Source organism: Miniopterus schreibersii (assembly GCF_964146895.1).
Source record: "Miniopterus schreibersii genome assembly, chromosome: 8".
In the NCBI taxonomy this organism is placed as follows: Eukaryota; Metazoa; Chordata; class Mammalia; order Chiroptera; family Miniopteridae; genus Miniopterus; species Miniopterus schreibersii.
In genome coordinates, this window is record NC_138109.1 from 48,078,973 (window position 1) to 48,106,096 (window position 27,124).

The window sequence follows — 27,124 nt, forward strand, 5'->3', positions numbered from 1 at the left end:
GTTCAGGGGCCACTGCTAGATCTCTAAGTTCCTTCTCCTGAGATTATGTAGCCTACGGTCTGACTACTACCAGTAGTTAGAGAGGAAGAAGGCTGGCACATTTTGCAGAGAGCCAAGGAAAAACAGAACTCTTTTGTCAAGGTAATAATAGCACTTAGCACTTATAGAGGGCTTTTTATCTTCAAAGGGCTTTCCAAACATTAGCTAATTAAGAAGTCTGCTCAATGTGCAGCAGCTGTTGAAAAAATAAATGAGATGCTTGGGTGTATTAAAAGAGGGAGCAAAAACATGAGGACATCCTATATCAAGCAGCTGCGGTGCTCTAATTTGTTTGCTTCACCTGGTGGAATAGATCAGACTTTAAAACAGACCTGCCGTGCAGAGTAATAACGGTCAGGGAGAAGGCAGAGCTTGCACATAATGGAATATTGCAGGGGCTACAGAATATTTACCTGAAGAGGGAAAGCTTCATCACCTAACTTTCATTAAACTTTCATAACCACAGGGACGCGCAACACTAATGAGATAGACATCTGACATGTAGACACAGATGCTCTTAAGGAAAATCATTGACATCAACGGGCATTCTCATTTATTTATCAAATTCACTCAACAAGTATGTATCAAGCACTTGCTAGACATTGGAGATACACATTTAAAAATAACATGGGAACGCCCTGGACTGTTTTGCTCAATGGCTTGAGCATTGCCCCGGAGACTGAGGGGTCCCAGGTTTGATTCCAGCCAAGGGCAATTACCGGAGTAGCAGGCTCCATCCCCAGCCCAGGTTGGGGTGTGCGGGAGGCAACCAATCAATGTGTTTCTCTCTCATCGATATTTCTCTCTCTCTCCCTTCCACTCTCTCTGAAAAGCAACGGTAAAAATATCCTCCAGTGAGAATTTAAAAAAAAAAAAATTAAAAATAACATGGAACGATGTAAAAACAATTGCAGATCTGTTGTGGTGGGTCCTTTACCTATTGTACCTTAATTTTACACTAATAATGACATGCATGCGCACACACATAGTTGATTCAATTAGCACTGTCTTTGTTGACACATCATTGGCAGAAATGAGCTATCATACCAGTGCATGAGCTGAGCTATGACTTTGGTAACGAAAACAAACCAACCAAAAAATGCTTTTTATTGTGGTTTTGTGCAATAAGCCTTGGGAAGTAGCTAACTTTCCTTTTTCTCTTTCTTGTTTTTCATAACAAAATCCATTTGTCTAAACCTGCCATTCTGTTTAAAGTGCGTATTTGCGAGACTGCAAAATTTACAGGGGTAAGGGGAGGTCATACATGAAGAGAAAAGGGAGAGGGATCATAGGATGTCAAAATACGTGTGCATGGTTTCCTGTTACCATAAACACCATGCTATTTATACACGCCTATACACCTGCAAGGCATATCAGACACCTTAGTTCCATTGCACACAAGGAGAAAGGGTAACTATCCTCGTTACCGAGCTGCTTGTCAAAATGGGGTTGTAAGAAAAGTATTCTCCCATTCAGGGAGGACCAGCCTGGAAGAGACAGCAGGAAGGTGAATAAAGAAGAGAGGGTGTTCTAGATACGGGAGCAAATCCAGAGGGAACCTGTGCATAAAGTGGAGAAAAATGCCTGGCAGAAATTATAAACAGGTTTCCTTTTGCTGAGGAAAAGTTATGAGCCTAGACTTGAGTGAAATAACATGAGAAGAGGAGCGATGCAAAGCTAGGGACATGGTCACGAAGATAAGTAAGCAGCTGGTCAGCATCTGCTAAGTCCAGGGCATAGCACACTGTAAAGTGATTGGAAGGCCTAGGCCTGGATCCCAGCAGTCCAGGACCAAGGGTTGTTTTGTTGTTGTTGTTGGTTTATTTATTTATCTATTGAACAATTTTAGAGAGAAAGGAAGAGAGAGAAACATCAGTTTGTTGTTCCACTTATTTATGCAGTCATTGGTTGATTCTTATATGTGCTCTGACTGAGGAGCTAACCCAAAACCTTGGTGTATCAGGACAATGCTCTAACAAACTGAGCCACCCAGTCAGAGCCCCAAGGGTTGTTCTTTGAGGGTGCATGTATGGGGTGGGCCTGATTAGAAATGGCTAGAGCCTGGCTGGTGTGGTTCAGTGGTTGAGCATCAACCTATGAACCAAGAGGTAGCTGGTTCAGTTCCTGGTCAGGGCACATGCCTGCGTTTCGAGCTCCATCCCCAGTAAGGGGGGTGCAGGAGGCACCCCATCGATGAAGTCTTTCTCTCATCGATGTTTCTATCTCTCTATCTCTTTCCCTTCCTCTCTCTCTAAAGAAAAATCAATAAAAACATTTTTTTTAAAACTATCTTAAAAAAATGGTTAGAAAACAAATCAATTCAGTGATCACTGGCTCACCTTGGAGCATTGTTCATAATAGGAACTTCTTGGGAATAAACTAAATTTTTATTTTTTGTTAGATCATGTTATTCTGTGGAGAAATGATTGATTGATTAAATAAATAAAAATTTATTCATGGGATTGGCTACTGTGCAGCTCTTAAAACTAGGAGCTCTATCTCTACTAGAAGCTTAAAGATAAATTGATAAAGCAAAGTGGGGAAAAGTGTATATGGCGTTCAAATTTGTGTAAAAACTATAAATCTATAAGTAGGTGTGCATTCACACATATGTATGTGGAGAGACTACAGATTATCTCTGGAAGGATATGAAAGAGTCACAGTGGTTACTCCTGGGGAAGAGAATGGAGGGCTTGGGGGACAGAAGCAGATGGAGGACTTCCTTCCCAGTGTGCATTGCCTCCTCCATTTTAAAAAAGGCTAATTTTGAGATAATTGTAGATTCACATAAGTTGTAAGAAAGAATATAGAGATGCTATATACTCTTCACCCAGTTTCCTCCAGCGGTAACATCTTGCTCTTGAAGAAATATAGGTTTTTTTTGGTGGTGTTTTTTAAATCCTCACCTAAGGATATTTTTTTCCATTGCTTTTCAGAGAAAGTGGAAGGGAGAGAGAAAGAGAGACACATCTATTGGTTGCCTCCAGCACGCGCCCTGACCAGGGCTGGGGATTGAGCCTGCAACCAAGGTACATCCCCGCGGGCAGTTGCTCTAACCCCTGAGCCAAACTGGCTAGGGCTGGAGAAATATAGTTTAACATCACAACCAGAAGTTCACATTGATACAGCCCCCTGAGCTTATTCATATTTAACTGGCTTTGCACGCATTTGTGTGTGTGCACGTGCGCGCGTTTAGCCCTATGCAGTTTTATCATAGGTATAAGTCTGCATGGTCAATACAATAGGCAAGAACAGTTACATCGCAAGGATGTCTTCTATAGCCATAGCCACCTTTCTCCTTTTCTCTCTTTCCTTACCCCTGGCAACCACTAATCTGTTCTCAATATCAATGATTTTGTCATTCTAAGAATGGTGTATAAATTGGATCATACTGTATGTAACCTTTAGAGATTGGCTTTTAAAACTCTGCATAATTCCCTTCAGATTCACCTAAGCAATTTTATGTACATATCCTTATAGATAACATATTGTAAGGCTGTTGTTTTATCCTCTCTGCAAAAATCTCTAGCTTTTAGCTGGTGATTTTAGGCCATTTACATGTGAGGTAATTATTGATATGTTTAGGGCTTAAGTCTGTCATTTTATTACTTGTTTTCTCTTTGTTTCCTCCATTCCTCATCTTCCTGAGGGTTACTTGAACATTTTTTAGGATTCTCTATTTATTATTTATAATGGTTTTGAGTATACCATATTGTATAATTTTCTTAGTGATTGCTCTGGGTATTACAATAAACATATAAATTAGCAAAGCCAGCTAATATTGTATTCCTTTTTTAGCTTTTGGGTAACTTTTTATTACCTACAAGTTAATATAATAAAATAAAATAAAACTAGCAAACCAAAATACCTTCCCCAATAAATTGGTTGTGGTACCGATTCCAACGTGGAGGTGTGCGTGGACTTCCCACACAGTGCTAAGCAATTCTTGGACACCTTCTGGGTGTTCAAAAAGTCACCTCAATTCAGACACTGTCTACTGGAAGATAGCATCAGATTCCACAGGTTAAGAGTTTAGCCCTATAAAACCCCACTCCCACTCCCTCTTCAGAAGCCAGTAGCAAGCCCAAGTTATTTATTACTTGTGCTTCTGACTGACTGGCTATAGATTAGAGGTTCTTTGGAATACAGATGCCAGTAGTAAGTCCAGATTGTTACTTGTACTTCTGATCAGCTCTCTATAATTCCCCACAACCTTCAACTTGAGTTCAATCAATTTGCTAGAATGGCTCACAGAACTCAGAGGACCATTTTACTTACTAGATTACTGGCTTATTATAAAAGGATAAAACTCAGGAATAGCCAGATGGAAAAGGTGCATAGAGCAAGTTATGAGCAAAGGGCACAAAGATTCTATGCCCTCACGAAGGGTGGTATAACACTGCCCAAATTCTCCCAGAATCCTGTCCTCTTGGGTTTTTATGCAGACTTCATTACATAGTCATGATTGATTAAATAATTAGCCATTCAGGACTGATTCAACAGCCAGCCCCATTTCTTTCTCTAGAGGTCAAGTGTGGGACTGAAAGCTCCAATCCTCTAATCACCTGGTTGGTTCTCCAGGCAACCAGCCCTCAGCCAGAGGTGAGGTCTTTAGTCATCTCATTAACATAATAAGAGTTGTCACTCTCATTCTTTAAACTTTCTAAGTCCTAGCTAAAAGAGGGAGTTAATATTGGAACCAATCTCATAGAATCTTTGTGAGGATTTGCTTAGAAAATATATGTCAAGTTCTTCATGTCATGTCTGACACATGGCAAAAACTCAAATTATTGCTATGATATAACTGGACTTTCCTCTGCTTGCTTACCTGGGTCCCAGGGTTGCAGGTATACAGTGACATGGTGCTATTCTTCAAGATGAGAATATTGTGTCCTGAGACATGCCTCATGGTATGACTCTCTTGACTGCATGGATAGACCCTCTTTCCACGTTTCCCCACTAAGGTGAGATTTAATCATATAACCATGTTTGAGGTAAAAAGGGATTACTCCAGTCCTTTTGGCTCATTTTCTTACCCTTAGATTTATGGTCTTGGTATGTGGTAGTCATTGAATATGAAAAAAGAAAAAAAGAGTAAAAAAAAGTTGGGTATGGATTCAAAGGTTCTTACTTTAGGAGGATGAGAGGAAGATGTTAGAACTGATAGCATTGTCTCTAGCAATAAGCTACGTGACCATTCTTTTCTAGCCTTCCATGTATCCTGTTGACAGATCTTTGGATAGAATCTCCTGCAAAAAATGCATGCTTTTTACTTACTTAATATAGGACCCAGAATATCATAAATGACTCTTGGAACTGCAGTTTTAGTGTTTTCTGTCATACGAAAGATTGCCCCGGCCTATTGGATGGTAATTCACACAGTCATAATCGTCATTTTAGGTTATCCTAACCAAGCAGAGATCACCTCCTTTCATTTCCCTATTTCTTACATGACACCTAATTTTCATGTTGTAAAGACCTGGCTTCATTTTTAAATCAGCAGAAAAATTATCACCACACCTAAGAATATTTTCCTTTCTTTGTGTCTCTTCCATTTATGGGTCATGATCCCTCGTTTAAACAATTTCTATCCATACGTTTTCTTTCCAGGGCTTTTTTTCCTGTGCATGTTACCAATATCCCTAACCCCATCTCACCCTTCACCAGACCTTGCCAAATCTCCCATGGCGAATTTTACTCCCAGATTAAAAGTTTAGACCCATCTCCCATCCTATTGAGCAAATCGTAAAGAGATTAAGACTAAGGGCAGTTTAGAGTCAACAAGAACTGAAAAAACTTGCAGCTGGTGGTACCATCTGTGCCTGTCAAACTGTGGCCAAGTAGTTTTCCATGGTGGAGAAAGACAGAGAATCTGATAATGGCTTTTGGTCTGAGGTTAGAGAAATGAGCCTGGAGGAAGATTAGGAGAGCTGGTAGGCAGCTCGTTCTCCTTATAATGTGTGGCTCATGTCCCAGAAAAACAGTCTTCTGGCAAATAGTCAAATTTGACATTCAAGACCTTAGAGTGGCCCCCTGCGTGTGCCCTTTCTTTCCTCACCCATCTGCAGAATTTATTCTGTGCCAGGTGCTTACCATGGCATAGGGGCATCATAGTCATGAAAGGGAATCGTAAAAAAACCTCATAGAACTTACAAGAAACTTCTAAGAACGTTCCCTGGCTTTAGGTGACGCAGAAATAGGAAGATGGGAGAGAGCAGCGGCAAGAGAGGAAGGGGGAGGATTCTGTGGGCTGCATCCCAGGCTCTCCTTTGTTGGGGAGAATCTGCATATTGAGAGAAGCACAGAGACAGGAGGAAAGCATGGCAGCCAGGCTGCATCATTCAGTGTTAGAAAGATACTTGAAAGAAATGAGGGAGCAAGGAGGGTGTCAGCTTAGCCACTTGGGCTGGGGTTAGGGAGAGACTTCTGAGAGCAGAGGAGAAGCACAGGAGGGGACGTTCAAGAATTGTTCTTGCCCTGGCTGGTTCGGCTCAGTGGTTAGAGCTTTGGCTCCTAGACTGAAGGGTCCCGGGTTTGTTTCTGGCCAAGGGCACATATCTTGGTTACAGGCTCCATCACCAGCCCTGAGTGCAGAAGGCAACCAATCGATGTTTCTCTCTCTCTCTCTCTCTCTCTCTCTCTCTCTCTCTCTCTCTCTCTCTCTCTCTTTTTCTCTCTCTTCCTTCCACTCTCTCTGAAAAGCAATAGAAAAAAATATATTCTTGGGTGAAGATTAATAAAAAAGAATTGTTCTTAAAATGGGCAAGAAAGTTGAACAGGCACTTCATGAAAGAGGACAGTGAAATGGAGAATGAATGAAAGAACACTCACCTCATTACCAATCAGGGTAATTCAAATTACAACCACAATGAGATTAAAATATTAGCAGAATGGTTAAACCAAAAATGACTGACAAAACCAGGTACTGACAAGGATATATGGGAATTGGAACTCATTCATATCACTGGTGTAAAACCCTTGTGGTAAACTATTTACCACTCTCTGTTAAAATGGACATATGCATATCCTAGAACTTAGCAATTCTTTTTCTAGGTATACACTCAAACAAAAGTATGAGTATATGTAGGCACTGAACATTATGCTCATCAATGTCTGTAGCAGCTTTATTCATAATAGCTACATTTGTAAAAAATAAAATTTCCATAAATAGCGGAATGAATAAACAAATTGTATATTCATATTATGGAACACTATATAGCACTGAAAAAGAATGAAATGTGAGTGAGTCTCACAAAGGTAGTACCAAAAGAAATCACATGTTAAAAGCTACATATTCTATGATTTTATTTATATAAAATTCAAAAGCAAACCAAGATAATTTATGGGACAGTGGTTACCTTTGGAGCACAGAGAGAGAGAGTGTAGTAATTGGAAAGCATATGAGGGGTTTCTGAGGTTCTTATAACCTTCTATTTCATGATCAATCTGAAATAATCTATTAAGCTTTGCATTTATGATTTCTGCCTTTTCCTGATTAGATACTTCAATTTAAAAGCTTGTTAAAGAGGAGGGTTGGATTACAAATTAAATCTTAGACATTTATCTGTTTATCTACCTACTTATTTACTATCTATTTTTGAGAGATCAAAGTAAGATTGGGATTGTTTTTAAATTATTGCATTTGTTCAACTGTGTTCATTTTAATGTAAGTTCATGCTCCCACAATAGCACATGGAACTCACAGGTTAACTTTCCCATACAACACTTTGGCTATTCATCTTTTATCTTTCCTTTTTCCTTCCTAGTGCTTTCATACTACATACTCCTTCTCTGGGGCTCTCTTCTAGCAACACAGAGTCTTAGACCATCCTGAGTCAGAATTGCCTCTGATTGTATGAGATCACTCTGATGCTTGTTTATTCTGGTGATGAACAGGCACAGTACTTAGGCTATGATGTGTTTTTAGTGCATTAAATAAAATGATAACTTGAATTCTGGGGAAGCACTCAATATGTGGAGTGATGTGTAAAATTCACCAGAAATTTTGGTTTAGCCACATCGGACTTTTCATAGTGGGACCTAAAGAGAATAAAATACTGGGCAATATTTTGATAATTATGATATAAATGCTTAAGTATTATTTTGTTCTAAGAGCTGCAATGTCTAGAAATTATCCCTATGAAAATATTTTTTTAAACTGGGTTCCTCAGAACTTTTTGGCTGTAATACTATATAACTCAGGAGTGTTTATCCATCAATTGCAGGGGAGGTTAAGGTAAGAGAGAGCAGATAGGCAGCTTTGGATCCATTTATTGGGGATCTACATAAGATTTTGTTAGAAAATATTTTGGGCTACTTAAAAAAAAAGACAACCAACTCCTTTAGAGGACTGTTAGTATGGTGCTAAAAGATTACCAGATACCAGGAAAATGTTGTGTATAAGACCATGTAACCTAAAGGCAATATCTGTGTACTTGCAATGCCAGGGTCAAGTGTTGGAAGAAACAGCACTTGGAATTGGGAGTTTGGAGTAAGGACTCCCAGGAGTGTTACAGGAAAAGATGCCCCAGAACTGAAAGTTAGCTAATGCACCCACTAAGTAGCTGCATAAATTACTAGTTGAAGGCATCAGAGTATATTTAAAAGGGTTAGAATTTGAACCTCCAGACAACTGAGAAAAGGAAATGCGTTGAGGTGAACGGGACCTTCTTTATGGCTATTATCTGCGATGCATTTGCAATACATAAAAGGGGTTTAGAGGCCAAACAGAAAGTAGTGGCCTAGATCTTAACAGGAACTAGAGTGGAATTGGGAGACAAAAATTCCCTTCAGAAGTGCTAAGACAGCCATGATAATAAAGGACCAAAATCCCAGAGAAAAGGGAACCAGAAATATCTGAGCCAGCATTCTGCATGCAGCTTCCCATGAGGAATCTGTAGACTTCTACACTGTGCACAGAGAAGCCAAGAAGAATGCAGTAGTTAAGAGGCCAAAAGTCTGAACGTGGACTGCAGCAATCCCATAGAACTGAAAAGGCAGAAACTGTGGTCCAGAGCCTCCCCGCCCCCCCCCCCCCCAGCAAAAAATGGCAAACTCTCATTTGAGAGTAAGAAGAATTAGCCTCTAATAGCAAAGGCAAACTGGAAATAGACCATTTGCTACTGGGTCAAGATAATGTTGTGTCTTTGCTCTTTCAAGAAAACAAAATCCTCAGTACTGGAAGAAACATCCAGAGCCTATATAACTTTTTACTTAAAATGCACAATGGTCAATAGAAAGTTACCAGGCATGTCAGGAAACAGGACCTGAATTTCAAAGAAAATGGAAATAAACTATAGGTTATTGATATATCGAGATTATTGGGATTTTAAAAAGACTGTGACTAATATGTTTAAGAAAATATGTGTACAAATGGATTATATCACAACAGGAATCTATAGACAAGAATCAAATGGAAATCCTAGAATTGGAAAACATAAATTAAGAATGCAAGAGATGTGTTTAATACCCTCTCTCTGAAAAGCAATGGAAAAAATATCCTCCACTGGGGGTTAAAAACATTCAGTGGATTGAAATCACATGTAGTATTTCCTCTGATCACAGTGTAATTAGGTTATAAATCAATAACAAAAAGATAGCCTAGAATATATACATATCCTATGACCCAGGAGTTCCATTCCTGGATATCTTACACAAATGGGTGCATTTGGCAGGAAAGGAAATGTACACTAATGTTCATGAAATTGAAAATAACCCTTTGTCTATCAACCATAGAATAGAAAAATTATATCTTGTATATTCATATAATGGACTAATGAATGAACTACTGCTGTACACAGCAACATGGATGGGTCTCACGGATGGAATGAGGCACTAACAAAGCCAGACACAAAGAATTAAATCCCAAAACAGGTAAAAATAAGCTTTAATGATGCAAGTCAGAATAGCGTTTTGTTTTCTCACTGTGTACATGTTATTAAAAATGTTTTTAAAAATACCCCAAACAAACAAAAAATCCCTCAAGATAAAAAATGCAGAAGTGCATTCTGGGAGAAAAAAGTGGGCAAATATTACAAACAGAATTTTCTTGGGTTCCAGTCTATAATTTCTATGAACCTTCCTCTCCCTAGTAAACTCTTGCTTTTCAACTCCATTGTCCTCTTGCCTGTTATTATGGAAATAAATAGACTGGCTAACGGTATTATTTCATTGTCTCAGATCTTTTTCCTCCCCTGTTATGTAGGGCACATGAGGCAACATGGTGTAGTAAAGACACAGCCCTGGAAACAGACCGCTTGGTTTAAATCCCAGTTTAACATTTGGGCAAATCACTTAAATGCTCTGTGTTTAGTTTCCTGACTGTAAAACCAAGGTAACAACAATACCTATGTCAGACTGCTGTTTGGAGAATTAAATGAATCAGTAATTAAAACTATGCCTGGCCCAAAAGTCAGCACTGGATAAATGTGGTTGTTCCTGCAATTACCTTGTGGAGGAATTGGGCCATTCCTTATATTTGTTTTAAATCCCTCCAATACCTAGACCTGTACTGAGCATTCAGAACGATGGGATTTCTGGAAAGCTGGAGGCAGAGGTATTTTGGGAACTGACTCTGTTTTCTCTCCGTGGATGAAGATGAGTTTACACTGATGACACGTTTTGCTCCTGAACCAGAAGCTTAAATAGAGTTGCGTAAATTAGTGTAAGTGTTAAGAATAAGATAGGAAAAGTTGTTTTCTCAACTCTGGCAGTACCCTACAACCCTGAGAGTGGATTAGCACTGTGCTGGGGCACCGAATGCTGAGTGCCAGTGGATGTGACATCAGTCCTTTCCCTGTGCAGTCATTTTTTTTTTCCATTCATGACTAAGTTGTGGCTTTAAGCAAGGGTATCTATGTGTCATTTTCTGCAAATGTGTAAGCTACCCAAACATAGATATTTAAGGATTGAATTGAATTGGATTGTACTGATTTGAACTGATGTGAATCTTGAGAGATATAAGAACCAAAATAGCTTGGTGTTTGAACTCGTAAGCTTTAGAGTCCAATGGATTTGAATTTGGCTTACCAGATTTGTGAATTTTCAAAAAACATCTAACTTCTCAGAGCCTCAGCTTCCTCATTTGCAATATGTGGGCAATAATTATAGGAACCCCACAGGGTTCCATGTGCCTGGAACATGTATTAAGCACTCAATAAATCACAGAAATCACCATTATTGTGGAGGCTATTTTATTTATGTTTTTATTTCTCTTGGCCAAGAAACTCATACCAGGCTGGACTGAATTGTGAACATTAGCTGCAATCTCTTAGAATGTGTATATGTCCCATCCTTATTTCTTAAAAATCCATTTTTATTTTATTCTTCTGACAACCCTGAGAGTTTGGACAGGGTAGGTACTATTGTGTGCAATTGGCATATGAGATAATAACATAGAGAGATAATGTGATTTGCCTAACAATCTCACAACTATTGGTGTTAGAGATCAACCTTGAACCCAGGCCTCCTCAGTGCTAGCCTTGAGGATTTTATTTCTTCCTCCTCTTTCTATACTCTTATCACCAGATAACCAGTGATAGAGTATTCATCAACCCTATGTAGAGGATTCCTGAGAGATGGGTATTACCCTAAATTATCCTAAACAAGATGTACAAGAACATCTCATCTTTTCGGTTGTGGTCATTAGATGGTTGACATAGGGCGGTAGAGGTTTTAAGAGATATAAGAGGTTTGATATTGAAATTTCATTTAAGGATGCTCCTTCTGGACCCAATATTTTCACTCTCCCACACTAGGGTTCATTTTAGCTTCAAGCTTTCCCCAGAATGGCCTTTCATCCTGCTGCATTCTTCTTGCTTTAGGTGGGCTTTTCCTTGCCCTCTGCCTCCCAGGCTGGAGATGATTATCTCACCCAAGTTTGTTGCTCATTTCAAGGCACCAACTTGGTAATGATGTTTTTACATTGGCACTCAAGCTTATTTTGAGGGAAATTTAGGTCAACAGCCAATCCATTTAATTTTAACTAAGGTGACTGTATGGCTGGGGGAGATGTTCCACCTTCTCTCTCAGCACTAAATGAAAACTGCAAGAGGACAGGGACTTTGTCCATCTTCCTGCAGAATCCCCCAGGGAATGGGACAGTGCAGATAGATGCTCATTACATATTTACTGAATAAATAACTGATGCTCTAAATCAGAAATTCCTCACATTTTAGTTAATTTCATACCTTTGTTCTCCATTTTCCCATACATTTCAGATTTTGTTTTAGATTCCATTGAGATGTGTTTGGGTTTTTGTTGTTTGATTTACTTTGTGTTCTAGATGTATTTTAAACTTCTTGGCTCCTTGGAGTAGTGTTTTCTGTCCATACCCTGGTCCAGGTGTTCATAACCACAAATTTACCTGCTTTTGAAAGTTCGATTTTGGAATAAATAAATTAAAATAGCTATTTTTTTGTCCTGATTACATTCTAGTACTAAGTTACTTAAGAAATTTCAGATGTAAGGTTTTCTGTTGATTAAGGTCATAGGATATTCTTAAAATTGGCTTTTTGATCTGAGATGCTGTTTTCTACTCTCATTGCCAGATTATATAGAATAGCATTTGCTATAATTAGTCATATTTGATTTTCCTTAATAGGACATTAGGCAGCCTTTTCTAACCCTGCCTCCCCCCCCCAAAAAAAAAAACACAAAAAAAAATCACCTCATGAACAAACCAACCCAACAACAATGAAATGTAGGCCAGCCTATGCTGGGCCTCTAGGCAGGTCTCTGGTGGCCTCTGGTCCGGAAATCACGGGCTCCTTTGGATCTGGGCCTGCCTGATGCTGTGGTGGGGAGCAGGGGGAAGTTTACTCTGCTTCTGTTCTGTGCCAAGGCAACTGGAGAAGTTTTTAATCCACTCTATTTCAAACAGTTGCAAGCAAAGAAAAAATGTCTTGGGAATATCCAGACTTGGACAGATAACAACCTTACTCTTTATAACCCACTTATTAATCCGTAGGAAGGAAGGGGAGAAATGGTCTTTGAATGGTCAGCTATCCATGTGCAGTAGTTGGATGCTGAGCCCTTTTTAAATGTACTCGGAATAAAAATGAAACCCTACTACTTGTTTTGCCCATTAGATAGCATTATCTCCATGGAACGCCAATTCATATCTCTTTGTGCTGTGTGTGGTTCTCACATATGGGATTTTAATAACCTCCATGCTGTGCTATGAATTTATAAGCAGGGCCGATAGAGGAAAAGCACCACAGGACTTTATTTTTTCATTATTACTCTTTTGAAAAACAGGGCCTGCCTCATTTCTGCAAGGTTCTTCTGACAGCACTGGCAATGTTGCGGCTGGAGGTATGGCTGTTACTATGGAAAGGAATAAGCTCCTTATTTATTTGCTGTCTGTTTTTTTCTGACTCCCTTTGCCAGCCCTATCCTGCCTTTAGCCACCTCCATAATATCCTATGGCATTGTACTTGTGTCTTCAGTGAACCGAGTGCACAGAAATAAGCCCTGTTCTCTAGCCCTACAGTTCATCTTAGATTCTGATTTTTTTTCCCCGCATACCCTTGTAAATGTGGTTGCATTTCTCCTCCATACAGTTCTGCATGTCCAAGGAGCCTGTTTAGTGCAGTGGGAGGAAAACCAGCTCTGCAGTCAACTAGTCCTGGATGGGGGTGTTGGCTCTGTCCTCTGATCCTAGAGAGATTATTTGGATTTGGTTAACTCCTTTATAAACTGCTATGATAAACTTTCCTCCTATTTAGATGCAGTGGCTAATTGGTATGTTGTCTATGAGCTGTTTAGTACAATATTTGACAAAGTGTTAATACAAGTTGTTATTATTGGTATTATTCATTCAAAAAGTATTTACTGATTGCTTACTAGAGGTCAGACACCATTCTGGGTGCTAGAGTAATACAAAGAACAAAACCATTTCCTTGCTTTTATAAAACATATTATCTAATTATTAAATAATCATTGAAATTGCAGCTGAAAGTTGCACCTTGTACACTTTTTCAATACTGTAACACTTAAAATTAGCCTTTTTCTTTCCTCAAGTAAACGTGGAGGTTAAAAGTGCTAATTTTTTTTTTTTATTGATTTCAGAGAGGGAGAGAGAGATAGAAACATCAATGATGAGAGAGAATCATCAATTGGCTGCCTCCTGCTCACCCCTCACTGGGGATCGTGCCCATAACCTGGGCATGCACCCCGACTGGGAATTGAACTGTGACCTCCTGGTTCATGGGTCAACTTTCAACCAGTGAGCCACACCAGCTGGGCAGAAATGTTTTTATAATCTTATATGTAGATGAATAATCCTACTGTATTTTTATACTTTATGGTCCTTGCTTTCAAATCCCTCTTCCATTTTCATGTTGTACCTATTTGGACTGACCTGCTTAAACAAGAAAAATCCTATGACCTTGGTTTCTCCAGCTATCATAACCTTTTAATTACAAATTCAAATCTGTTTTAGATTTAGTCCCTCTAACACAGTGTGGTTCTTTATCTTAAATTTCATATTAGACCTCTTGGATGTTAAAGTAAAATGTAGTTTAAGAAAGCAATTTTTGAAAAGTTCAGGCGAAGAAAGAACTCAGGCTAAATTCTCACATGTCTGTATCAGGACAGTCTATCCAGCAGGGCCCCTGACAAGGAATCGGCTTCTGTGTATTTTGACACATGGGTCCACATGCGCAGACATATATCTGTGTGGTTTAGGCACTGACTACACTGAGTATATTTTATTTTTTTAAATTGATCTTTATTGTTGAAAGTATTACAGACTTCCTCCCTTTTCCCCCATTGATCCCCTCTATCCCATATCCAGGCCTTCCCCATACCAATGTCTGTGTCCATAGGTTATGCATATAAGCATATAAGTTCTTTCCCAGTTCAATAAGAAATTGGTAAATTGTATGTCTTAATGGTACCAGAGGCCTCCACCTTCTAGGAGATTCCTCTGAATTTACCAAAGCCAAATTTAAGACTTATGCTCTGAAAAATATAAGATGCTGTGCGAATAAAGTAGGACCCTCTTTAACATTGATGCTGTGTAATGGTGCTAAAACCGCTATATCAGTAAACATCACAGCTAAGTCCTTTAACCAGTGTGATATTTACAGTGGATCGGAATCTACTTTTATGCAATCAAAAATATTTATTAACACCTGCTTCGGGCCAGGCAGCTTGTTAGTGTGGTTGATATAGTGGATGCTGGCATTTTCTTTTCCTCCAAGAAACATAGTGACGAGTGGCAGAGACTGACAATGACTGAGTAAATGGGTTAATAAGTACACAATTATAATTAGGATAAGCATCTCTGAAGGTACAGTAGTGTGTGCTATGTATGAATGGGCCGAACGGGAAGGACTTACCTTGAGCTTGAGTGGGTGGTCAGGAAAATGCTTCTTTGAGGAGCTGATATTTAAGCCAAATTCCACATGATGAGAAAGTACCTGCAAAAATGGGAAGTGGAGTGGAGGGCAAAGTATTCTAGCAAAAAAGAAACAGAATGTTCCAAATCCTGAGACTGAGGCAAGACTATGGCATGGTCAAGAAACAGAGAAATTAAGTTTGCTGGCTGACTGTGACCGAGAGGGCCAGCGTCCAGAGTTCCTAAAGCTACAAGAAGGGTTTGCAGTTTCTTCTGCACATAGTGCGAACCTTGCTGACTTGGGGGTAACAAAGGTTAACACAGCAGTCTCCTTAAGGTTTCCTCTCCCAAGGAATGCCAGAGGGCAGTGTCTTGCTTTGTGTAGTTAGTATTTTGATTCAGTTAGTTTTACAGACCTATATGCCTTGTGAGAGTATGAGATGTGGATGCCAAAGCTTAGAATCTCCGTGTTTATTTTGACCTAATTACTACAAATATGTTTTTAATTGGCAACTGTGTATCTTGGACACACTTCATTACATTTAACCTTTGAGATCACTTTTAATTCATCCTCTCAAAAAAAGTTTTCTGTTGAAGTTTGGATCACATTAACACTTTAATTACTCTCTTCTAGCAGATTTTGATGGACACAATTTATCTGTCAAGGAGGAAATGAAAAAATGGCCATACTTTAAGAAAATAATGGTTGTGTTAAACATTCCAATGCACTTAGTATTCTGCTTTTACAGAATACCGTTTATATCACTTTTGGGTACCATTTATTAAGAATATATATCATTTAATTTTCATAATAGCCAACAATTAAAAGTAGCTAGATATTTTCTTTCTCCCCTGTCAATAATCTGCTAACACTTCCTATCATTCATCATACTGACCTTTAATCCAGCCTTTACACACGCACACACAGTCATGTGTATGATTCTTATTTTAATGGGTTTTGATAGATTTCCCTGTGCTCATTTATTTATAGAACAATTTTTTTATTTATATTGTTTCATGATGCTTTTATTTCAGTTTCATTTGTTTTGGTGGAGCCACGTTGCATTCTAACGATTATTTCTCCATGAATTTTAGATAAGTTGTTCCATATAAAAAAATGTTCACAATGTTTTCTACCACTGTCTTCATCTATTATTATCATCTTTAATTTCCAAGGTTTTTTTCCCTTCACTTTTGAAAGGAATTTATTGAATTAAATCTACTATAATGAAAGGGACTTGAGTTAACTAATAGAGATGGCTGCCCCTCTCTGGCATCTACTTAATTGACAACTTTATTGACCACCAAACCTCTATAACACCAGTATCTTTCAAATTCTAAAACTTTGCTAAGATTTGTTAACGATTCTGCTACTGGTAATCAGCCTTTTAGCTAATGGAGCATATATTGAGTTTTTGCACAGAGAATGGTTCCCTCCCAGGAGCTTTTGGCTTCGAAGACTAAGTATTGCTTTGCGGCTTTGGCAGGCCTCCGAGGAGCCCGGCTGCTGGGAACTGAAATGCTTGGAGCTTGCCAACCCCAAACCACTGTGTTCCTCACAACTCTCTAGTGCCAGGAGATTGTGTGCCAAGGAAACAGAAACCTGTGTAGAAAATAAACTGTTTTCTCTTGACTTTTCCTCTAGGAAGACTAGAAGAGGTTGAATCTTGCAAGTGGTTACAAAATGACTTAGGACTTTACGTTGGAAGTTGAATACTACAGTTTCTTACAGAAAACAAAATGGTACATTATTTGTGCCCCCAAATCATTTTACCCCCAAATTTCAAAATGTCTATTAACCTTTTAAAGTGGTCGATTGAATTGTGGTGGTGGTGACAGTCTTTTCAGCTCTTGAGCTAAGGCCGTCTCTGTGTGTGAAAGGCCTCAAGCGAGAGTCTGTATTGTGGGTGTGTGATGGGGAAGGAGATTATTCCAGTTGGGCGATTGTATATGAATGAATGAATGTGGGTTATGGAGGCAGGTAATGTTGATAAAATCAGTAGAAGATAAATTCACCGGCTAACAAAACGCTCTGCAGGATTCTCTATTTTGGACCCATAATGCTGGAATTGCCTTTATTCACTTTCATCCAATCATTCCTATTGCTTCTTCCTGTTTACCTTAGATTTCTCTTTCGATTTTTTCCTGTTTCTCCTCCAGAACATCTTTTTCTCCGTCCAGCTTTCATCGGAGGAAAAATGCCTACGTAATCTAGCACAAGACTGAGATATAAATGTGGGATCTTATGGAATTAGGGCTTGACCTGCATTTAGTACAACTAGTATTGTTCTAAGAAGTTAGACTCTCGTGAAAAATCTGCAAAACTCGGAACAGAGAGAAGACTAAATTCATAGCACTTATGTAGCCTAATTTCATAGGCCTGTTGCCTAATTATTTATTAAAATTCCTTGATTCCTTTTAAACCTAAATTTCTCAACCTCAGCACTGTTGATATTTTGGGCTGGGTAATTCTTTGCTGTGGGGGACTTTGCTGTTCAGTGAAGGATCTTTAGCAACATCCTTGGCTCCTACCCACTAGATGCCAGTAATACCCCCTCATCTATAATATCCAGAAATGTCTCTAGACATTGCCAAGTGTCCCAGGGAATTCCCAGTTGAGAACCACTATTTTAGATGCAGGTACTTGGACAAACGATGATATAAATCAATACATTAAATGTTGTGCTTCTTTAAAAATCTGCTTTTAAATACTGGATTTCCCTGCCTTATTTCAATATTTCCAACAGCATTCAAATTCAAAAGCCATTGCCCAATGCTAGCAAAGTCTGAATAGATAGAAAGTAAACATCTCCCTTTTTATTAGATAAGATGTCCAGCAATGAAAATCACTGGAATGAAAAAGCTTGTTAAGATGTACTATGTCAGATGAAAAGTGCTGTTTTAATAGCTCATTGTTATTCTTAGCATAGGTCTTTTATTTTAGAAAAATGGATAATTAGCATTTTGGCTTATCACTTTCTCTCCATGAATACGAATAATTCGATAGGCAGACAACCAAGAGAGACTTCATTAAATAATGGGTCTAATCAGTCGTAGACTGGAGTAAATTGGAGCTTAGATTTCCAGCTTGAGAGTTGGATCTCAGGGTTTGGTGGCAATGTCATCATCTCATTTATTCAGTATATTTTTGTTGATCCATCTAAAGTTGCAGTAAAAAACCAAAGCACAGGTCAATTAGCTAGAAATAAAAGTCAAAGCTCTGCTTAGAACTGCATTTAACTTGCAGCTGGATAATAGCAAGAATACTTTCAAAGCGTAACTACAATTCCTATGGTGTTTGTACTAAGCAGCTTCAATTTCTAGGTAATGGCCCATTATTCATGGGGAAATGCTAGAAAGTTTTCCAGGGAAAAAATAGCCTGGAACCATTCCCCTTTGTATGCATTATACACTTAACAGCCCTCTGTGGTTATCCATACTATGCATAAAACCCTACTACTTTTCCTTTAAAAAGGACTACCAAAAGCCCTTTATTTTTTCAGAACAGTCTTCCTAATACCCAGCCAGGAAATATGTTTTGAAATTAATTTTCTTTTTTACAGTTTTTAGTGTAATCTATCCTTTTGTTTCTAAGAAACAAAGCCCCATGCTGGGTTTGATTTGGAGCCGTCTTACTGTCACTCAGAGGAGACAGATAACCATCGGTGGAATTTTCCTGGCCTTCATCTTCCTTTGAAGCTTGCAGTGCAGTCTTGAGAAAGGATCACGATTATTACTTAGACTTCCTCTGTGGGGCAGTGGGAGAACTTAGATCTGAGAAATTATTCTCATCATGAGCTGGAGGAACGATTTTATTCACAATTCATAGTCTACAATCACGATCCAACCCACGCAGAAGCCTCCGCTCTCTGTTTCCTTAAAGCTGCATCTGACATTTTACCTCCTGATGTTTTCTAAGGGATGTTTTTCTACCACGCCAACTTGTGTTAAAAATAAAAAAATGAAGGTAACAAACGTATGATGCTTCTGAAACACATTTAACTTTATTACTAACATCTTCTAAGAAAAATAGCAAAGAGTTAAAGCAAAAACAGAATGATTTTTCAAGTCCTGAAAGGAATTCTCACAGGCTACAATGCAGGATATAAAAAGGTCTTATTTCCCCTTGTAAAATGTGTGTATGAGTGTTTTTATTTATTAATCACATCATTTGTTATTGATACATCTCTACTAACCCCTAAAAAGGGTAGATCCTGGTAACTAGAGTCTTTAGGGGGCTGAGAGAATGATAGTTGTGAGGATACAAGCTTGGAGAAAGCAGGAGAAACATACGACTTTATAAAGAAATGGAAAGCCCAGCTGGGCGTGACTCCTAGGATCCAGGAGCTCGGGGTTCGATTCCCTGTCGGGCCACATGCCTGAGTCGCAGGCCCGATCCCCAGTCAGGGACGTGCAGGAGGCAGCCCATCAGTGACTGTCTCTCATCATTGATGTTTCTATCTCTCTCTCTCCCTTTCTCTGAAATCAATAAAAATATATTAAAAAAAGAAGAAAGAAATGGAGAAAAATAAAGGGTGTTGGCAGAGATGAAGGCCCATTGCCTACTGATGCTCTGTGGGGGTGGCTTTTCTTTAGTGGGGAAGGAGGAATAGTGTTTAATTTTACTCACATTTGCCATGGGGCAAAGACAGAACTTGCTCATGGGAAACTGATAAATGAGTTGCAGAAGGTAAGAAAATAAAGAGTCAAGAAGTTGGGAAATCTATGCAAAAACACAGCTAGAAAGTGGCAGAGAGGGATTTAAATGCAAGACTGCTGACAAAGCCAATGCTTATTTGTATTCTACTACGCTGCTAGAACCTGGTTCTATTCTCATTTTCTCAGACACCTTAAGTGCTTTCAGATGAGATGAAGTGGAATATGATGAAATGTTGAAGGTTGGTGGTATTGAAATTACGCTATACAATTATATATTTTTATATACAAAGTTTATGTATTAAACTTCAAGTGCCCTAGTATTAATAGATTTTATTTTGAATTATGTCTTCATTGTTTAATCCATATTGGAAAATGTGGTTAATGCTTTTGGCACCAAAATGACAGAAATGATGAGGCCATGGTATGATACACTTCTGCTCTCTAACAAGAAGTAAACATTTAGTCGGAACAAGTCCCGTTTTTTTGAAGTGTTACCTATAATTTGTCTAAAATTAGCACTTGTTGTTTATAGCAGTTACATATACACAGGCACACACACAGACACACACAAAGCATTTACATAAAAATTAGAACTAGAAAAATTATTTAGCTTTCACAGCTCCCCCTCACCTCTTTACCCACCCCCTCCTGCCAGATGAATTATATGGTAAAAAGGTTATTTATTTTTATGGTCAGGCTAGTCAATAATACATTCATACATAATTCATTAGCTTGTTAATTAGGCCCGATGTTTCAGATTCATGGCTGTAGATCTGAGCCCAGGTGTGAGGTCGGGAAGCTGTGATGACGATCTATGTGTCAGCTACAGACTCAGCCAGGACTCTTGTAAGGTTCAGATTTTCTTCTTTTAAAGAAAGAAGGAAATCCATTCTCTCCATGGCCTGTCAGTAATCCTATTTTGTAAATGAAACAAAAACAACAATTGGTTTTCATTTTGGATTGGCTGTGCTTTAACGTTTTATGGCAGTTGATCTGGTTCGATTTAAGGGCCTATTTTTTCAACTTTAAAATATGTAAAGTTGCTAAAATATTCAGTGCTTGAGAGATGTCCAGACTGCTCTTTATCAAAGTGATCCCATGGAGAGTTCTAAAGTCCAGTGAAACAGGTTTCGAAGAAGACACTAAGAAAGTAGTCTGAAATCTGCTCTTAAAACCCTGGCCAAAATGTACCATAGTTTTTAATAAAGCATTTTGGTCTGTTCATCCTGTGAACCGTTATTTATTCACTGTTGTTTTTTTTGTCTTCTGAAGCCTGAGTGGAGTCTTCAGTTTGTCTAGTTTCTGCAATCTTGGGTACTGGAAGGGTGGTAATTTTCAGTTTTAGCTAATTGCTATGCTTGACATGGTCACAGGGACTGAGCATTTTAGAAAGCCACTTCATTAAAGCATTAAAATACTATGAGCTCAGTAATTTCATTTACTGGGTCAATAACCCATGATATCTAAAAGAAGATTTAAAATAGTTTAAAAATAATTATTCAAATAAGAAAAGAATTTCAAACTATAATTACCATAGCAATGAAGGACAGAGAAACTCCAAAGCAAGTAAAAAATATTACAGTATTGTCTATTTAAATCTTAATATTGAATTCCTATAATTCAAAATGTTTAGCTCGTTCAATAGTAAATCACAAGATCTTCAACATTAAATAAACTTCAGCAAGCATCTAGTCTACGTGTAGAAATTCAAGCATTTTTTTGAAAGAACTACTCACAAGTTAATACCTGGATTGACAGCTTACTGCAGTTCAATCTTATATGAGGCACTCATTTTTCTTAAAGCATTAACAAATTTCATGTTTAGATTTTTTCCTAGGCATTTTGCATTTTGCTTGCTATTGTACATTAGATTTCTCTGTATTGTAGATTCATTTTTTGCTGAAGTACTGTTGGTAATTTTGTATATCCACATTGTAGCTGGCTACCATTTTTGAATTCTTCTATTAATTCTAATTGTTTTTCTATGGTTTGTTATGCTTGCAAGGAAGACTATCATATCATCTGCAAATAATGATGATTTTTTTCCCCTTCTGTTCCAGTATTAATACCTTGCCCCACACCAGATCTGGGTTGCAAGTATTACATTGAGTAGAACTTAAAGATCAAAGGTAAAATAATAATGGAATCAGTGGCCATTCATGTCTTATTCTTAGCCCTAACAAGATTATATCTAGCGCAGTTTCCAAGCCATTATCCTATAAGATATTAATCAGTTTCCCTCAAAAAATTGACAATGAAGTTTCCAAATAATTTTCTGCAACTCTGAATTAAACAAAATGAGAGACTTAAGTGAATATTTGTAGCCTTTAGAATTTAATATTCGTTGGCAATCCTCAAGAAGTAAAGAATGTATGTGACATTTCCCAATGTATTTGTCTAAAGAACACTGTTTTTGAAGAAGACTTAACTACCATTTTACAATACAACACGTCAGTGCCACTCTGGTAGGGCTCTGGTAACTGTGATGTTTTCAGTTTCAGATGATAGTCCCAATCATGTGAAGAAATTATCCAATATGTATATTCAAGTATGCAGGATAATGCTATAGTTTTCTGTAGCATTAGTGTAAAGTTCAGATTCCTACCAGTTATTGCATGAGACTTCCAGTTACTGCACATTCTTTTTAACACTTGGCATTGTCAGGCATTTTAGTTTCAGGCAACCTTGTAGATGTACAACAACATCTCATTGTTTTAGTTTGCATTTTCCTGATTACTAATGATAAGTGTCTTTTCTGATGTTTATTTGGCATTTGAAGTTCTTCTGTTATGTAATGACAATCTTTTACCCATTTTTCTGTTGCTTTGACTGCTATCTTTTATTGTTGATTTGTAAGGACTTGTTATATATTTTATATATTAATTTTTTCCTAGGATACACACACACACACACACACACACACACACACACACACACCCCTTTCCTACAGAGATGGAGAAAAAAAAATCTGTGGCTTGCCTTATCACTCTCTTAATGTTGTCCTGAAGGACAGCCATTCTTAAATTTAATATATTTTATCAATCTTTTCCTATATTGTTAGTACTTTATGTCTTGTTTAAGAAAATTTTTTTCTCCTGATTTTATGAAAGTTTTCTCCTATATTTTCTTCCTAAAACTTACTGTCTTGTCTTTTAGTTACAGGTTTTCAGTTCACCTGAAATGAATTTTGTGTATATGTAAGGGTCTACATTTACTTTTTTCCATGAGATTTTCCAATTTTTCCAGAGTCTTTCTTTAAAAGCCTGATTTTTTTCCTCCAGTACTCTGCTTGGCACTTTCATCACAAATTATTTGGGTTCTTGCCCGTGTTTCATGAGTCTGTTTGTCTGTCCTTGTGCTGGTGCCATTTTCTTCTTTATCAAAGGTGTGATAACTTAATTGGTCCCTTGCATTTTCATATAAATGTTAGAATCAGCTTATAAAGTTCCAGGGAAGAAATTCTGGTGTTTTGGGATTTTTATTGAGCGTACCTTGAATCTATACATCAGTTTGAGGATATTCTACATGTTTACATCCTTAAGTTTTCTACTCCATGTACATGTTATATCTCTCCATTTATGTAGTTTTAAAAATGTTTACCAATAGAATTTTATTTTCGCCACAGAGGTCTTGCACATATTAGATTTATTCCTAGGTATTTTATATTTTGATGCAGTTATAAATGATACACTTAAATTTTATAGTTGCTAATACATCAAAATACAATTGATCTACATTCTGATTTGTATCTAGCAATCCTACTAACTATAATAAAAATTATAACAAATTATATGTGGATTCTTACATACCATCATATCATCTGTAAATAATTATATTTTTGTTTTGCTACTTTTTTATCTTTCATCCCCCCCACCCACCTTACTGTACTGCTAAGCTCTCAGTGCCTTGCTTGACAATGGTGGCAGTGGAAATCATTGGCTCCTTCCCAATTCTAAAGCAACAGTTTCCAACATTTTACTATTAAGTGTGAAGTACTACAATGTTTGATATAGAAATTTCGTTTCGTAGGAACATTTTGTTTGATTCAGGAAGTTCACTGCTACTTTCCCTTAACTAAGAGTTTTTAATCATTAAGTTGATACTGAATTTTATCAATTTTATTCTGCAGCTATTGAGATAATCATATGATCATATGTATAATTCTATGATACATCTTCTGTACATTGTATTGTGTGTTTACCACCCAAAGTCAAATCTTTTCTTGTCACTATATATTTGACCCCCTTTACCCTTTACTACCCAACTTTTTTATTTTGAAAATTTTCATGAGTTCCAAGGTCATTGAACACCATTTTTACTGGAAATAACAGCCAACAGACATATGATGAATATTTATATTTCAATACTTGGTATACATTTTCTTGAAAATGAATGAAATGGGCCTGTCACTTAAAGAAAATAACATCATATTTTACTAGTGACAAAAATTGAGCTTTCAAGTCAAAATTAGGATATATTTTACAAACCTGCATTTGTCACTGTCAGCTTTCCAGTTTCCCAAAACTTATAAGCTTTTCTGATGAGATCAGTGGTAATATCAATGAATGTGTTAAAAATATATAATGAAAATTTTCAACAATTTTAATATCTTGCATTAACTCATTGTACTAATAGTTTTCAAATGACCAAAGCGTGATATCACAAAATCATACGTGAGTTAAAGATCCATGTAAAGTACAAGATAGACCAATGGATTCTAATATAACAGTAGAAAATCTTATTGATACGGTTTCAGATTTCATATTATAAATAAACTTTATGAAATTGCCACATGTCAAATTTTGTTTTAAATTAAAAATATCTATACACACATAGTATTATGAACTGCTATGAATTTTTTTTCATTTCAACGATAACAACCTGTTGCAAGAGAGTGAAAGCAGAAACAGATATGAGAATTCAGTTATCTTCAATCAAAGAAATTTGCATAAATAAAATATAAATAATGCCACTCCTTTCACTGTTTTGTAGGGGAAAGTTACCTTTTTATAAAAAATGTTAATGTTAACATGAAATGGTGATATTTGCCATATTTTTATTTTTAAATGAATGGATATTTTAAAATTTTATGATTTTCAATTTCTAATATGATAAATATTGATATCTATTCAACTCACATAAACAAAAGATTGATGGAGCCCTCAGTAATTTTTAAGAATATAAATGGGACCTGAGACCAAAAGTTTGAGAACTACGACCCTAGGAATAGCAGCAGGCATTCTAAGCTTATGAAATTATGATGTTATTTGGCACATTTGCCCTCTTTCCATAACAATGAAAGAACCTTAAAATATTTTGTCTCTATTTACCCCTTCACAAATTGCAGTTGTCCCTTGAACACTGTAGGGCTTAGGGTACCACCCCCACCCCAGTCCAAAATCCACTTATAACTTAAGTTGGCCCTTTGCATATGGGGATTCCCAACCACTAACGAAAATATTGTTTTTGATCAGTGGTTAGTTGAATCCATGGATGTGAAACCCCTGGATACAAAGTGCCAACTGTATGTTTACTGAAAAAATCCACTTATAAGTGGACCTGCGCAGTTCAAACCCATGTTGTTTGAGGGTCAGCTGTATATTTTATGGTAATTTTTAATTTCATAATTTCCTCTTTGTTTTTGTTTAGATGTGGGTTTGTTTTTATTTATTTTGACTGTGAGTTATCAGCTGAGCCTTTTGAATTTGTGGATTCTCAAATCTTCTGGAAAATTCTCAGCCATTGTCTTCTGTCCATTTTATCTCTTCTGTCCTCCCGTATTTCACATAAATTTATTTTAGGCTTTCTCATTGTATTCCCTGTGTCTCTGACTCTACTTTGCATAACATTTTATGTTTCATTCTAAACAGCTGCTTCTATCTTCTAGTTCACTAATCCTCTTTAGCTTTGTCTAAATTGCTGTTAAATACATTCATTGATTTCTTCATTTCATGTATTATATTTATCATTTCTAGAGTTTCTAAGTGGTTCTTTTGCACATACATATCATCATTTTTTATAGTTTTCATTTTCCTGTCAACATCTTCAGTTGGCTTTCATTTCCTTGAACAGAGTAAACATAGCTGTTTTGTTCTGTGCCCTGTAATTCCATGTGTAGAGCTCCTGAGGGACTGTTTCTGTTTGTTTTCTCTAATGGTGTTTTGTCCCTTCATATGTCTGGGTTTTTAGATTGTGTGTTGGGTGTTGTATTTGAAAACTTATTTTGTAGCCACACTGTGAGGCCTAGGATGATATCTTCCTCCAGAGGAGCTTTCTCTTTGCTTCCTATGGTGTCTAAGGTCATTAGAAGTTCAGGGCTAAATAATGCAATTTTCAAAATTGAGGTTTTCAGAGGCATCGTATTGACATGAAAGAGGGTGATAGATTTTGCAAACTAGTTTATTTCAGACTTACTTTCAGAATGCACTTTAAGAGTCCTAGTCCAGAGTCAATGTTGATTTACCGTTTTTGGGCTCTATATTCTGATTTCTGTTCTTGTAGGCCTAGGAGGCTGCCAGAAGCAGAGCTCAGCTACTTCTCCCAGAGCCACAAATGCCTCCAGGGCAAAAGCAGTTCTTAGTGTTGGTGTATCTTCCTGAGTTCCAGACTTCTCCAGGCTGGCAATTCCTCACTATCTTTTTAGGTCTTGGATGATCTTAAAGAAATGTTTTTTTACATTGTTTTCAGCTCTTTTAGCTATCTTCCATGGAAAGGTTCGTCCGAATTTTTTAAGTTAGCATATTGAAGCAGACATTCTCATGCCAGTACTTTTCAACAACAATAAATCTGAATGTCTTCTGTGCTTTGGTTTTGCATTTTCAAGCTAGAAGAGATGATTTATACTACAGCTTCTTTCCTGAAACCTGTTCCAATTGGAATCATAGACACTTAATTCAAAGCTTATATATATAAGCCACATTTTTTTCTCCTTATGGTCTCAGGACATACAGTGCAAACATATGTTGCACAATCTCCAATGAATGGACATAACATCATTAAGATATTCATGCTTCCTTATCTCTCATTTGCTCATTTTATCATCATTTTCTTTCACTTTCAGCTTGGAATCCATGTTACTAGAGC

General features: G+C 37.4%; 1 protein-coding gene across 7 annotated transcripts in view; it reads left to right on the forward strand.

The window, feature by feature from the left end:
* The window catches only part of ST6GALNAC3 (ST6 N-acetylgalactosaminide alpha-2,6-sialyltransferase 3), a 457,852-nt gene that overhangs the window by 247,417 nt on the left and 183,311 nt on the right, over positions 1–27,124 (forward strand). Inside the window, exon 2 of one of the 7 annotated variants that reach the window (XM_081144625.1) lies at positions 17,028–17,125. The exons of the other annotated variants lie outside the window; for them this stretch is intronic. Coding sequence (XP_081000751.1) covers positions 17,123–17,125 — 3 coding nt within the window. The 5' untranslated portion in view covers positions 17,028–17,122. The remainder of the gene's footprint in view (positions 1–17,027; positions 17,126–27,124) is intronic. 7 annotated transcript variants of the gene reach the window in all.